Below are 15,844 nucleotides of genomic sequence, written 5' to 3'. Positions count from 1 at the left end.
ATCAGAACAGTATTTTTGTATTTTAACGGAGGACGCGCCCTCCACAACAACGTGTGTATTTTATCGGTAATGTTTTTGCGAGCGTAGGGGAAAAAACAAAAAAAAAAAAAGATGATCAGGATGTAGAGTATTCGCTGAGAGACGAACTCTCGACGGCGACCGCGACGTGATCGGCGATCTCGTCTTATGTGAAAAAAAAAAAAACGAAATATGTATATATGTATATTTATATATATACATATATACTTTATATTGTATTTGTCCGTATTTTATCGGGGTAAACATCCGGGAGTGTGCGTGTGCGATCATCGATTGCACGAGGAATAATTTGTTTTTTTTTTTTTTCGTTTTTGCGTGCGAATGAAACGAAAACTGGCGAACTTACCTCGCAAGAGAAATCGAAAAATGTGACAGTGACTGAAAACCCGAGAGATCCGTGTAGAAGACGCAAGATTTATATAGCGTCTTTTTTTTTTTTTTTTGCCAGTCACGTCTTCTCTCCTTCGTTCGTAAACGATTGCCCGGAATTGCGAAATCTGTTTACAAGGTGTTTCATTATCATCGAGACTCAATTTAGTGACGTAATCTTTAATTTTATTTTTTTACGACTATTTTTTTTTTTTTTTTTTGTTTTTATTACTACGTCCTTGTTTTAGACTCTTTTTTTTCGCGAAGATTGACTATTTTTGTAATGAGATGTATTTGTGACAAGATGTATTTTTTTATATTGTTTCTTTACTTTATCTTACTTTTTTATACGACGAATATTATAGTTTATTATAATCTTGTTTTTTGTTTTTTTTAAACGACAATGTGACACATTCGAAAGAACACGCACTGTTTTAAAACTTGTGTCTACGGAAAAAAAAAAACAATTAAGAGCAATGTGAAATTTTTCAGTTTCTCAAAAATTCACATCTGTGTTGTTTATTACTTTAATGATTTTCCAAACTTCTGGAAATAAACCGCAAAAACATTGCGGGAAAAAGATCGATTCACATTTTTCTCGAATAATTCGATTTTTGAAATTCGGTGCTTTGAAGATGGGACACCTTGTAGAAAACATAGTGAATTAAAAAAAAAAAAAAAACAATCTCCGTCTTTCTGACACGCTGTGCCCTCTTACTTCCATCTTACTGTCATATATATATATATATATATATAGAAAGTAATACGCTTTTCTCTTTTGTTTCTCTTTTCTTTTTATACATAATAATCGTGAAAAGTTGAATCGATGTTTACGTTAATTTGCGGAATACATATATATATACTATATACACGTATAAAAAAAAAAAAAAAAAAAAAAACACGGAAATATGCGCATAGATCTACGAGCGAACTGTTCTACGAGTGTGACATCTATTTTAGAATTTGTTAAAAAAAAACGTCTCGATATTGTTTAAGTCCGCTTTTTTACAAAAAAAAAAAAACAATCTCACTTTTTATTACAGTTGACGAAAGTTGGATCTGACGATCACGCAAAGTGTCAACTTTTCTTTCCGCGATGCAGAAAGAATCGCTGCTCTCGATTCGTTCTCAATTATCGGGATATATCTTTTTCTTTTATGTGCCATAAAATCTGCCTGCTGAACGGTGCATGACTCTCTCGAAGTTCGTGCGACGACGCGTGTTTTCGCTCTGCGTCGTTAGTTTACGCGCGCTTTGCAGAATCGATTAACCTGGTTTTTTTATTTCTTTTTTTTTTTTTTCTTTTTCGTTATATCTCGCGCAACTCATTCCGCTTGTTTTTGTCGGACATATACCTACGTACATACTGTCGCATACTCACGCCAAAACGCGTTCAATGCTGAAACTTATTATCTCGAAACGCGAGTAGCGTGTAGAGACGTTTTTAATAAAAAAACGGAAATAAAAATGTTTTAATATAAACCCCATCGCGTACATCGCTTTTTTAGTGCGTAAGAATAATGACACTACGAACTCTTGTGCGCGCGTCCGAACATACAGAAGGTGGTTTTTCTTCCGTGCGCGTTTTGTTGCAACAAAACGCGCACGGTGCGAACAAACACGGTCGAATTAAAATTCTCAAAGACGCGTTCCCGTTCCGAAAAACGAACGAAGTTTCCTCCTAGTTTTTGCTCATAATATCGCGCTTCATTAGTGTCAGTACACGACTACAGATGGACGACGCGACGACGTGTTTTCCGCCGCAATGAGGAAGCTCTTGCAACACAACGAATGACTTGTTAGAATCCTCTCGTTATTAAGTTTGAATTTCATAATTGACGTCTGCGTCGCGAGCGCGGAAATTTGCATGTCTTTTCACTCGGCGACTCAATCGGTCGTCGTTAAAAAGCGACTAAGAGCTCGCCACACACGTCTTTGAGAGATTTCTTTGATGTATGTCGAGCGACGAGAACGAGAGAGAAAAACTTCCGTAAACGGAGGGAGGCGTGTTTTTCGCGTGGTGAGATTACGCGCGCGCGTACGGATGAGGCGCGTTAATTAGAGATAACGTAGAGAAACGCTACTAGAGAGTAAAAAAAAAAAAAAAACTTAATGCTTAAAACATTTACGTCTATGAATAATTACACTCGCTATAAACTTCTGATGTACTTAAACGAACAAAAACAAAAAACAAAAAAAAAGAATAAATAAATAAATAAGACCGACCTGGAAGATGTTCTCTCAAGGTGAACGTCGAGCGTATAATTACACGCGCGGAGCTGTGTGAGATATTACTTCACAGTGTTTTTCGATTTATTATTATTAAACAAGTCAAAATATTCGTCTCTCTCTCGCATTAATATCACTTTCCTCTCGAAAAAAAAAGGCGCGGTAACGCGATCCACTGGATGTCTCAATGTATCATAGATCATAGAGATTAGGAAAACGAACTAAATAAACACACAGACGCACGCACACACACACACACACACACACACACACACATTTGACTAACGCGTATAAAAATAAATAATAGAACGTGAGATATTGGGAAGTAAAACATGACGCTCGCAAGTGGAGTACGGAGTAAATATTTTGCTTGTCTCTGATTATGTCTCTGATTACACCGATAAAACGACAATTGCGTCGACCGAAATCGATCGTTCGGATTTATGGGCATCGTAAAATAACAAAAAAGAGAGAGAAAGAGAGAGAGAGAGAGAGAGAGAGAGAAAAGGAGAACGAGAGAAAAAAGAGAGACCAAAGTCTCTGTTCTCTGTTCTCTGCATTGGTGTGCGAGAGAAGAGAGGCGTTGCGTTGCAACGCAACCATTGACGGCAACAACTAGAGAGAGAGAGAGTAAATCCGCTGAATTCGCGATATTGCGCGGCAGCGAGTCGTAGCTGCTTTGTAACTATTAGAGTATACGCGCACAATCCGATCCTTCGTAATACGGCTATCGAGTATCGAGGATATGTATCGCTCCGCGACCGATATCGCACGACAATGGCGGCGAACGAGCGAGCGAGCGAACGTTCTTCTCGAAAACAAGAGAAGAGAGTGTAAACTGCAGCTAATTGTTAAACTGTGACAGAAACAGTGAGACAGACAGATCTTAAGGCATCATAGAAATGTCTTGGTTTTTTTTCTGTGGATTACAATAAACTATTTTATTCTATTCCGTTGTGATAAAACAATTCATTTTGATCCCTATCTAACTCCTCTCACACACACACATACACCTAATAATAACAACATACAGTATAATTTATAAAACGCAAAAACTAAAAAAAAATTAAATTACATATATATATATATATATATTTAATGTTCTTTTTTTTTTTTTTTTAAATACAAAAATGTTTTTTAAAGTATACATTTTCTTTTTATTAAATCGGTTTATACTGCTCAGTAAATGTCACCTTCGTTACATCGTGTGTAGCTGAGATATCTCTCTTGAATTGTGTGTGTTATGTTTATTACAAAGGAGAAATTCAAACACGGAAAGGGGGGGGAGGGATAGAAAGCGTCCTAGCGACGCTCTCGTCTTAGTAACGCTAGTAGTAAACAATTAATGTAAAAGGGCGTAATAAATTACAGAATTTAAAGTAGTTCTCTCAGTTCTAGTAATATTTGGTCATTTGGTCTCTTTTGTAAAATTAAACATCTAGTTTTAATACACAGAGATGATTGTTTTTCTTAAAAAGAAAATAAAAAAAAAAAAAAAAAACAACAAACAAAAATGTTTCAAGCTAATCTAAACAGTTTTTGCTGATCAACACATCGAGTCCTCGAACGGAGGAGAAACGAAAGATACGTACGTACGATGGTAACTTATACTTTATAATCGGAATATATATATATAAACTAACGCGAATAATATGTTAATATTATATGATACAAGAAGATCGCCAAACAAAATTGCGAATGAAATACTTTTTTGTTATTCTACTCACGGATCAAATCCCTTGCGACAACTGTTTTCGATCGCGATCTAACGTGTAATATCTTTATATATATATATATGTATATATATTTATTTATTTAATCAAGCCAAAGTCGCGTTAATACTGTAATACCTACAAAGATCATATACTCCGAATCGAGCAAAAATAAAAAAAAGAAAGAAAAAAAAGAGAACGCGGATAAAGTAAATGCAAAAACAATACAACGATTGAGTCAAAAATAATTATTAATAATTATATTTTAATAATTAATAATTATGTTTTTTAAATATATATAAATTTACTGAATTACCGCGTCTCTCTCTCCTGATGATTCAACGTTCGATGCCATTACTAGGTGTGATAAAATATACTTAAAAAAAAAAATTTATATTATTTTTTTTATATGCTTCGTGTGTCAGTACATCGGATTACTGACGATCCATTGTTTGCTGGAACCATTCCGTGAAACGTCGTAGTTGCTGCGCGGCTGCGTGATTCTCGTCCTTCAGACGACGATTCTCGTCCTCCAAGGAGAGCCGCAGGTTCTCGAACTCCTGCAAACGTCGATTCTCGTCGCGCAGACGCCGCACCTCGTCCTCCAATGAGAGTCGCAAGAGTTTCTCTCTCTCCATTCTCAACTCGAGAGTGGATAAATGTGACTGCAAGTCCGAAACGGAATTCCTGCAAAGAAAATAATTCAAACGTTCACAGAGCTCATCGAGTTGTTTATCATTTGTGTATCGTTACACAGCTTGATCACGTGGAATACTTACGCGTTTGCGTTGCACCCGTCAATGAGTCTGTCGTCGGGCCATTCTTGAGGATGTTGCTTCGTCGATCTATTGGGATCTGAAAGTTGATTCTTCCAACAATCCACAATCGAGTCGTTGTGATTCTTCGTGTCTTTGATTGGCGTTAAATTGCTGTGCGGTTTTGAGATCGAATGAAGCGGTTTTGTAACTCGTGGAGATAATCTAAATAAAAAATAAATGAGATAAATTTTAAATAAATTTATTATTATATTAAATTATCTTTGATATTTTTTTTTTTTTTTTTTACATACCTTTCTTCTTTTGATAACTTATTCTCGCTCGGCGCTGGACTCGAGGCAGTGCTGGCATTGGAGATCACTGTGGCAGGTCTGGCCATCGTTAAGATCACTTCCGAGCCGTTATTGCCGTTTTCTTGTCCGTTTGACGGTAAAACGCTTAAAGTTGATGCGCTATTGCCGCACAGGTTCTCTCTAGATCGGCATCTGTTCTGAATCTCCAGCATATTGTTGTTTATCTTGTTCGAATTTTGATTGGGATTCATCACGCTGTTCACGAGATTGTTATTGACGATATGATTGTCGTCGGAAATGTAGTCGGGATTAATCAGTCTCATAAGATCCTCCTGCAACGTGCTGGACGTCAGATTCGCAGAGTTTCGATGGGAATTCCTCATTCCCGGCTTCGGTCTAGGACTTTGATTCCTGGAACCGCCGCTGGAAGGAGTGCGATTTCCACCGCGATGCTTGTTGGCCCGTCGTAGTCTGGGTGACACGCTGCCGGATCCGTTCGACAGTTCGTCCTCGCTGGGTAGACCTGTCACTTCGGGACAATTGAGGTCCGCGATCCGCACTTCCGGTGGCAAACTCGCCGGAAAGTCCTTCGTCTGTCGATACTCGACGCTTACCTTGTGCGGCACAGGTCGCTCCGATATACTGGTTTTCAAACAGGTGACCTTCTCGCCCACTTTGAAATCGTGCGGTATCTCGTATTTAATGGATTCCCGATTGTGCTCGCAGTTGCTGTCGTTGCTGCGTTTTCTCTCGTTGCTAACGTGCTGGCACTCCATATCGTACTTAACCAATTCTATATCGTACTTGCTATTTCTTCTTTCGTAAATGTCCTCCGAATAATCGTAGCCGATCCTCTTCGCGGAATGATTACGCGCATCGTGTTCGTACTTGGCCGACAGTCGTTCCATCATTTTCTCCTCTTGCAGTTCGTATTTGGAACTTCTGTCCGGTTTCGTAGGCGTCTCGTAATCGTATTTACCGCCGCACTGCTCGTATTCGTTGTACCTACCGAGATTGTTATTGCTACCCGACTTTGGCAGACTGTAAACGGCGTTGTGCGCCAATGGCAGTGAATTCGATGCGTTCAGTTTCTGATGACCACTTCCGTGATGTTGAGCGTCGTTCTTGTGAAGTTCTCTCTGAGACGCGTACAGATTCTCCTGCTTGATCTCGTAACGCTCTTTCTGTAGCTTGACATAATTCGTCGTAACGTGATCCGAATTGCGATGCGCGTTGTCCATTTGTCGCTGATAGTTCTCGTGTCGCGCGTTTTCCTGCAGCATTTTCGACGATACGTAATTAATTTCCTTCGTGTAATGCTCGTGACCGTGGTCGCGGTGCTTCGAACTCGCGTCCGCGAGTTGTTTGGCGCTCGCGTAATGAGACTTGTCTTTCTTCTGACTGGATTTGCTAGGTGTCACAACTTGGTAATTCTGTCGCGCCGGCAACGGTGGCGGCGTGCCGTTCGCGCGATGATTGCCGTCTTGATCCTGCGGCTCTAGAAGTTCATACCTAAAACAAAAAACGCTGTGTTTTCATTTATTGAACGTCTGCATTAATCATGAAAATCGATGCCATAAATTATATGCACTTTGTATACGTTCAACGATCTACAGTTTATACAAACGCTTTGTTTTTTTAAAAAAAAAAAAAAACGTTACCGCGACGAATCGTGAGAATTGATATGCTCTCGTTGTTAATCACTCACCAACGATCATCAGCACTACTGTGTCCACTACTGCTGCTAGTCATTGTACCCTCCAACGGAAACCGTGGATCGTTGAACGATCTAGAGCTCGATCCAGTACCGTACCCGGAGCTGTTGCTCGATCGCGGCGGGCTGAACGATCGATCATATCGTCGTTGATGCGACATCGCCGTTTGTTGACTCGGTGTATTATCCGCGCTCGTTACATTCTCGTAATCCCCCTCGTAATTGTTCGATAGATAATGACAGTTTTGCAACGTGCAGCCTCTATCGTATGAAGAAAGAAAACAATTCATTTATTATCTTAGAGTTTAGTTATTGTTTACTTAATTAGTTTATTGTGTTAAAACACTTTTTTTTTTAAATAGAATTTAAAAAACGATCTGTCGATTTGATTTTTGTTTGAAAAAAAAAAAAAAACGATAAAAGAAAATGTTGAATTAATTTATACTTTTTTTAATTTATTAAATAATTAAATACTTATATAAATTATTTAAAGAAGAAAGAGAGGTAAGGTTTTTTGGGATGATTTCATTACCTTCTTGGATTTCCGTCGTTGTTCGGTGGTATAACGGTAATCGTAACCTGGGCGCTGGTTTTCAGCAGATCGACCATTTGATCGTGACTCAAGGTCGACACAGCCACCTTACAGATCTCGACCAACCTGGAGGCCTGTCTTAGACCAGCCTGCCACGAGAGGCCCATGCTTTCGACTTGCGTTACAACACCGTCCGGTTGAACATGGAAACCCAATTGTCCCAGACTGTTTCTCTTCAACGATAACTCCGAGGCCGGTGCGCCTTGAGTTACGGCGCGCAGTCGAGCCACAATTTCCATTAACTCGTCCCTCTCGCCATAATCACCGCGTACGTGTATGGTAATGCACTCGCCTTGATGATGATACAATCTCAAACTGGAACGCAGAGCGGGGGGATAAAAAAAAAAAAAAAAAAACATTGAGGTCGCAATTAGTCGTTCGATTTCCGATCGTTCGCGAACGTTCTTTTACGATAAACTGGTTGCGAATAATGCAATAATGGGCGGTTGTTGCTCTATAACAAGCGACTTAATAAGAGGTTGTCGCGATTAAAACTTTATATTTTAAATGTTTTCTCAATAATCTTTAAAAAAACAAACTCTAAATTCTAGAGAATAATAGTCATCCGCGCGTGAAGGGGTATTAATTATTCCATCTTTTCTTAAAACGTTCGGAGATGATTACCTGTTTGTTTGAGCGTGCCATCCGAGCACGCTCGCGCAGGGAGTAACGAATACTATCTGTCTCGAGTGTTCCTCGATCAGCACAATGGTGTCTATGCTTATGCCCAAGTAACAATCCGTGTTCTGATTACTGTCCTCGAGTATGACCTGCCAGCAAATCGCACCGCGCTGCGACGCGTCGCAAGAAAGTCTCGGTCGTACCGTGATCTTCTTCTTACTGCTGAAGGAGAGCATTGCTGTTTTGCGAAAAAATAAAAAAAACAAAAAAGAAACTATAAGAATCTCATAAAATTTTTTTGTGTTCACATATATTTAACAAAAGAAACTTAATTAAAATTAATTAAGAGAAACTATGAATATAAAATTTTTTTTGTTGAAATTGCAACGTACAGAATTTCTGACCGGTATCGACGACTGTGGTGGTAATGTAAGTCGGGGTCGTAGCTAGATCCTTCAAATATTCTTGTCTCGTTCTTGTAGCCATCGTAGCGAATTTCTCAGACCTGAAAAACACACACACACACATATACATACGTATAATTTAGTTCGACTAATTTTATTGTCAAATTGAAAAAAAAAAAAGAATCTTACCAGTGAGCTGCGTTTTCGGCGTTTATGACCTTGGCCAGTATAAAGTCCGCGAAAGCCTTTCCCTTAGTGAACGTAGCGCCTTGCGGAACAGGTGGGCCAAAAATTGGCACTTCTTTGCTTCTGGACACCGCCACGCTGTACTGCGTGTTGTCGGTGCAGGGATTTATGGCCCGCACGACGATGAATACGTGTTGGAAATGCGAACGTATTCTTCGCGGGCTGAACGGCAACGCGCCGGGTTCCTGTTAAGACCCACTCAATCATATAAAACAAAATCTTGTAATTTTGTAAAAAAAAAAAAATAAATATATATAGAGAGAAAATCGATTTATTTGCAACAATTTAATTCTTTCTTCATCGCGCGCAAATGTGGAATGAATTATTTCTCAAATTCTGACGTAAGTACGTAACGTATTCGCTACGTACGTAATACTATTTCTGACCTCGATGCGACGGCAATAAAATGTCCAATAAAATGAATCACTCAGGCTGAGCGCGATATCTCACCTCGTCGCTCCTGATGAATAAGCCGCATAATAAATTTAAAGCGCGCGATTCAAGAACGATGTGTCATATCCGCGTTTTTTTGTCGCGACGATAATAATGAGGTAATTAATTGCACACGCAATTGCGCAATCACCTTGATTCGCAATTCGCGATTATAACGACGAAGAGGAAAACTGTACCTGAAAAACTATCGTTACTATGTCGTTTCCGATGTGCCTCTTCCTCAGCAACTGCTGCCGGTTGTTAGGCGTGAAAGGTAGCATGGTAGACACGTGAAAGGTGACTTCCGCACCGCGATGCGTCGCCACTACCGCGTGCATGCCCGTCGAGTCGTTTTTGGTGTCCAGTCCAGCCTTGTAGCCCTCGAATCCTCGCAGTCTTATTCTTTGGCCTGTCGTGGAAACATGCAATTATCTCAATTGCCTTCGCTTGCGCGCAGCGAAGAAATCTCGTTATACTCCCCCCGGCGTGTCCCGCCGTGTCTCGTTCTCCGAGCGCATCGACTACGACCCGAAGCAGCATCATCGATCGAAATTTTTGTTTTCGCGATTTTTGCACGAAAAAAAATTGTCACGTCGAGAGAATATATTTTGGTCGACAATTTTTTTTGGCGATCACGCGATTGTGCACTCGAGAAAAACAAAGTAACAATAAAATATGATAAAAGATACACACTGCAACCTGTTGATCGCGTCGAGAAACAGGTTTAACACGAGCGAGAGGAACTTGTATTATCAATCTCTCTCTCTCGAAATTAATATTTCGTTTGTTTTATTCCTGTTTAGAATTATGCAAAAACGTGTCGTTGAGTAATTTCGCTCGCGGGATTCATCATCCGGTTTTTGCGTGAAAAACGATGGAAAAGGGAACGACGCGATGCTCGAGGAGGAAACAAAAGCAGGACGCGCGCGCGTTTCTCTTTTAGAAAGCGACAGCACAACTTAGTTAATAGGGATAAACTAAGGTGATGAATGATTATCGTAGACGCGAATGATTCGCAGAGTTCAACACCGCGTAACAACCGCGAAATTACGTGCACACACACATTCGCGGATGATTAGCATTAACCGCGAAGAGCGTCGAGAGCAACGTTATTCCGTAACATTGAATCGATTAACCGAGACAATAAAGAGTGACTCTCGAACCGGCGTCGCAACACTTGCTCGTAACGTCGTGTAAATTGCTTTTTGTTTTTTTTTTTTTTGAATTGTTTAAGTTGTAGTACCCACGAAGAAATGATTTTTATCGATTTTCGATGGAAATTTTCCGACTCGCCAAACGTGTTAATTGCAAAGACTTTCTAAATGTAAAGAGAAAGATACTTCCTCTCTGTTTCCTTTCTAATGAAACAAATTGCACGCGAGGAACATTATAAATCAGAACAATTTTATAACGCGCGCGACGTTTGTACAAGCGATTTTAAAACAAAAAAGTAAAAGTTAACAAACGAACAAAGAATTTTACCGATAGTGTCCAGGAACTCCAGGAAAGCCGGTCCGGCGTGCTGATTGTTGTACATTTCCTCCTCGGTCCTCTGGCCGGTTCGGCAGTACAGAACGCCAACTTTGTACGTGTTGGACAGCATTTGCTCGTCCAGTTTGGTCAGCGCGTCCTCGGCGGCAGGCGTGCCGAGCCTCAGGCAACTCAGTTGGACTTCCGGCGCGATCAGCTCAAGAAGCTCCCTGGTGGGTTGCCGACCCTGCAGCCTGATGCCAAGAGCCTCCTCCGGTACGGAACCCCGCAACGTCAGCAACTCCGACGTGCGCACGATCACGCGATACTGATTGACATCCTTGCGAATGCTGATGGCCACTGGTCCCAGTTGCGGATCCATGCCGAACCAGTTTTGATGTTCTCGTCCTGCAACAAAATAGATATTTTGTGTTTTTCTCGCGAGACAAATTGAACGTTTCTTCGTCTACTTACCGAGAAAGTATCGCCGGTAATAGTAAGCTCCTTCGTCGACGCTCTCGATTGGCAGTGGTCGCTTCTGCAGTGGACAAGTATGCTTCCACATGGTCTCGCCGGGTAGCGGTTCCAAGACGGACACTCCGTAAGACAACGATGGCCGATGAATCCCGTTACCCTGAGAGAAGCGAGTAAGACCGACCTCGCGTTCCCCCTCGCCTCCGATTTCGTTGCGAAAGAAGGGACACGGCTCCAGCAGGTCGTTACCTGAAATTGCCGAAAAGAAAACATTTGATAAACGTTCAACATAAGTCATTGAGAGATGATTTGTTTCATACGGATGAGGTTTTCTTTCAAAACGTACCTTTTCCATCGCCGGCGTCATCCTCGGGAGTCTCGTCGGGGGTGGCGGCTCTCAGAGCGCTAGCGGCTGACGCTCCGGTGGCCGTGTTTCTTCTCTTGGCCAAAAGAATTCCCCTGAGTCTCGCGGCGTAGCTCAGATTCGCCGTCAACGACTGACAGTCGTAATGGGCGAACGCTCGTCTCCGATGTCGCTCCTCCACGTCGGCCGACGCCACCGGGCTGGTGCACGATTCCTCCATCGTTCGCGGCGGCTTACCGCCCCACAATCTGTTCAACTTCAGTCGCTGTTTCGGACTGGAACCGGCGCCACTCGCCCCGCCGTCGACGTCGTCGAGCTGTTGAACAGTAACTCCGTCCTGCTGATGAACGCGACGCAGATAATCGCCCGCAACAGGACCGCGTTGCTCCGGGGGTCGGAAGTCCTGCAGCATGGCGAAGAAATTCTCGCCGGTCGTGATGGACTGCGCCACTATGTCGATGCTCCCTACGCGATTGGTTAGTCAATGATACACCAGTTTTTTTTTTGTTGTAAAAAAAAAAAAACAAAGACACAAAATTCAAAACACTTACCGTGAGACCCATACTCTCTCCTGAGAGGCGTTTCTGGCACTCGAGATGCGGGATCCGGACTGTGAGGAAGCTCCAAGCTGGAATTGGACCTGTGTAAGGCCAATCCACGACCCACGCGGTGGCTCACCGGCCCTCCACTGCCGCCGCCGTTGATTGGCAGACTCGCGATCATCTCTTCATTCTGTGCAAACACGAGAAACACGAAGAAACACATGAGAACCATGCAATGTCTGATTTACGACATCTTACTACTAGCGGGACAAGTGTTGCAAGTTTCGTTTTCATCGCGAAACATGTACGTTTTTTTTTTTTTTTTGTGTAACAGCGTAGTCATTCGCCACGCGGCTTAAGTAGAAATAATCTTAAGTGTCTCTAAACAAGCGCGAACTAGGACGACTAATTAGAGACGTCGAGCCTTTCGCAGTTGTGCGTCTTTCGCTCGCGAACACGTAAATGCATCTACATAAGTACGCCCGCAAATTGCACACACACACACGCACGCACGCACACATACACGGAGAAAGCAAATCCCCCTAAGAGTTCTACATATTCGCGCGACAAGTTCAATCATTCTACGAAGTGGCTCTCTTGCGCGCCGTTGGCGACTCTGTTTTTTTCACCGTGTCCTTTCCTCTTAATGAAATTGGCCCTTAATTACGATGGCAAGGTCGACGGGAAGAGAGTAAAAAAGGTAGGAGAGATAAATTAAAAGTTGCGAAGGAACACTCCCCGATCCTGCTAAGTCACCGTCGCTATCATAACTCGTAACGAAATCATGTTTTTTTTCTTTTTTTTTTTATTCCTATCTTATGTCATTTTAATAAAACGAATAAAGTAATTGTATATTAGTAAAAAAAAAAAAAAAAAACACCAGCAGCTCGCGACCTTTTTCCTGTTCTAATCTAATACACCTAAGTGACTTTCGTTGTTCTCTCGTGGGAATAAATGAGAAACGCAATAATAAAACAAATTAATTAAGTTTCCTAATTCCGTAAGTTTTCACAGTGCGATCTTTTCTCTCACGTTTTTTAGTTTTTACATTATCATTAGTTGATTTTGAAAAACATGATGATTATTTTAACGCACAGTTTAATCTTCGTTACAACGCGCATTTTTTTTTTTTTTGTATTACTTGTTGTGTAAAAATATTCAATGCAAATTTGCAAACACGCGCGCATTAAATTGCGCGTTTTGATTCGAGCGAAAATTAAAGACGCAAGGAGGAGGTTCGTTTCTCTCCGTTCTCCAATTGAACTCGCAAAAGGGAAGTCACAATCACCACGATCTTTTCTCCGCATCAGCTTCTGCTTGGTATTCGCGTTGGCGCCGTCTGGCTCTTTTGCTCTCTCTCTCTCTCTCTCTCTCAAAGCTTCCGCATCAGAGAGCGTTAATTAGCCTCGTTCCCGATCCTCGAAGAGCGCACCGCTTATTGTCTCGGCGCGATGTATGGTTTACGCACACGTTCTCCTACGCAACACGGAAGCTCCGCTTGCGTCGGATGCACCTGCCGTTGCTTATACCGTCCGCAATTGCTCGACCGGACCCGAATTAGTCGCGCGTACGTACCCGGTCCCGGCCAAATGAACGTATCCGGTGAATGGAGTCGTGGTCATATTGTTGTAACCCCCCCTTCCCTCCAACTCCCTTTTCGAGAACCGTCCGGAATTGTTGCACGCGAGATCGTGTATTACGTGTCGAGCGACCGAGAATATTGCATTATTCTGAACGAACACGCATATCCGGCAACAACACGCGTGCGCGTGTCCGTTGGCAGCAGCTGGCTTGACAGTTCGGGTTGGGACGTTGTTCAACTTTGACAAAACCCGTTCGCAATGACTCGGTGCGCAAAGCTGCAACCGCGCTATTAAAACTTGCTAGTTTCGACGTTCTTAGATGCCTCGCACCATCCACGACGGTTCCCATAATTTCTGACAGATTGATTTTGTCAAAAGTTTCAACTGTTTTGATCAGTTTTTAATTAATTACTAATTTTCTCTTTCTCTCTCCCCCCGATTTATATAAAAGTTTTGTATTATACTTATATATATATGAGTTTTAATTAATTAACTCTCTCTCTGATCGCGTATAGACGCCGTGAGTGCGATTGGATTCAGCAGTTTTTCAACTGTTCCCGAGAAGTTTCGTTTTTGATTGGCTTCGGCAATCAGAGTTGCGGGTCTCGGATATCACTTCTAATTAAATAACCGTTTGCGTGCAACGCGTTATTCGATCTCCGCGCGCGCGCGCGCGCGACTGATATATCGAACTTCGCTCTCGGTTTCGGGACGGAGTGACGACGCGTCGCAAAGAAAAAAAAAAAAAAAATCACGTACCCCGAAGGTGCTGAGAGCAGCCCCGGATCACATTGAGAGAGGACGCAGGCAGGGCCCCTCCCTCCGTTGCATTCCGCGCATTCCGCACGTCTCTTTACTGCGCTCGCTCACACTCCTCCTCGCGCGCCGTAGGATTCGTATGCGCGCCGGATGCGCGCGACAGAGAAACCGAGACGTTTGCCTAGTCAGGAATGTGCGCGCACGCACATCGCAAGTATTAATCTCGAATGCACACGCGCGTGTTATCGCAACGCCGAATCTAAACGCGGACGGAGAAACACGTACGTGCGATCGGTTTAATTTTTCTTGCGATAAAGATTTTTTTCTAACATCGTCGTTTCACGCGCGTCTGATAATTTCCCAACATGACGCGTACACGTAAATGTGTGTCGGAGAATATTTCTTTTCTTTATATTCTATTTGCGCCACAGTAAAAAAATTGATAAAAAATACAACAAACGTGACGACACCAAGCAATTGAAAATAAAATAAAAAAATAAAATAAAAAATAAAATAACGTTGACCAATGCAGCATAAATTTAGTTTTCTTTCGCATTTTTTCTCGCAAACTCGATATTCGTGCATTATAGGTATACCGATTGCATTCTTTCGAATAAAACAACAAGAGTTGCGTGTACACAAGAGAGAGGAGATCGTAAAACACAGAGATGCGTCGATTCGCTGTCTCTTCTCGCGAAGAGACGTGGGAGAGAATACCGCGAGGAAAACAAGTAGCCACGACCCGCATAATGCGAGTTCTCTATTTCAAGGTAATGCGTAACTGCATTATCTTCGCGCTTTTCTCTTTGCGCGACTCCCCCCCCCTCGGTCGTTTTCTCACACTTTTGATCTTCACAAACGCACATATATATACACGAAAATACTCGGAAGTCTCAATTTTTCGACAACAAGTTTTAGAAAAAGAGAGACAAGCGTACGTGTATTACAGCGGTGGTCGAATAACATAACGAAAAACCAAACGCGCGCGGCAAAGAGAAGAGCGCGAGAGTTGCGAGCGGAACACAAAAGGTGATAATGGAGAAACTGGAGACCAAATCCCACGGTCAAGTCGAGGTGACTCATACCGCCGAGCCGCTCGTCTCTCTCGCCAAGGACAATCGCGTCGTTCCGCGAGCTTCGTTCCGCCGCGGAAGGAAATACTTAAGTTCGTTGTAAACAACCGCGTACGCGCGCGCGTGTGCGCGGCGATTATTTTATTATACGA

The 15,844-nt window shown here is 42.2% G+C and overlaps 1 protein-coding gene across 4 annotated transcripts in view; it reads right to left on the bottom strand.

Annotated features, from left to right (window-relative positions):
* Positions 1-3,756: 3,756 nt before the first annotated feature.
* Positions 3,757-15,844, bottom strand: part of LOC109855483 (signal-induced proliferation-associated 1-like protein 2) — a 57,090-nt gene continuing 45,002 nt past the window's right edge. For 3 of the 4 annotated variants that reach the window (XM_020429779.1, XM_020429777.1, XM_020429780.1), the window contains exons 2-14: positions 12,287-12,467; positions 11,718-12,200; positions 11,372-11,620; positions 10,910-11,305; positions 9,625-9,836; positions 8,939-9,180; positions 8,738-8,850; positions 8,349-8,583; positions 7,665-8,039; positions 7,127-7,393; positions 5,419-6,945; positions 5,129-5,329; positions 3,757-5,036 (exon numbers count right to left, since the gene is read on the bottom strand). In XM_020429779.1, the coding sequence (XP_020285368.1) occupies positions 4,784-5,036; positions 5,129-5,329; positions 5,419-6,945; positions 7,127-7,393; positions 7,665-8,039; positions 8,349-8,583; positions 8,738-8,850; positions 8,939-9,180; positions 9,625-9,836; positions 10,910-11,305; positions 11,372-11,620; positions 11,718-12,200; positions 12,287-12,458 (4,725 nt within the window). In that variant the 5' untranslated portion in view covers positions 12,459-12,467 and the 3' untranslated portion in view covers positions 3,757-4,783. The remainder of the gene's footprint in view (positions 5,037-5,128; positions 5,330-5,418; positions 6,946-7,126; positions 7,394-7,664; positions 8,040-8,348; positions 8,584-8,737; positions 8,851-8,938; positions 9,181-9,624; positions 9,837-10,909; positions 11,306-11,371; positions 11,621-11,717; positions 12,201-12,286; positions 12,468-15,844) is intronic. The other variant, XM_020429778.1, reaches the window with a different exon arrangement.

The sequence above is a fragment of the Pseudomyrmex gracilis genome, unplaced genomic scaffold (genome assembly GCF_002006095.1).
Source record: "Pseudomyrmex gracilis isolate BER0280 unplaced genomic scaffold, ASM200609v1 scaffold_90, whole genome shotgun sequence".
Lineage (NCBI taxonomy): Eukaryota > Metazoa > Arthropoda > Insecta > Hymenoptera > Formicidae > Pseudomyrmex > Pseudomyrmex gracilis.
Note: the sequence above shows the minus strand (reverse complement) of the source record. Positions and strands in the feature narration are given on the sequence as shown.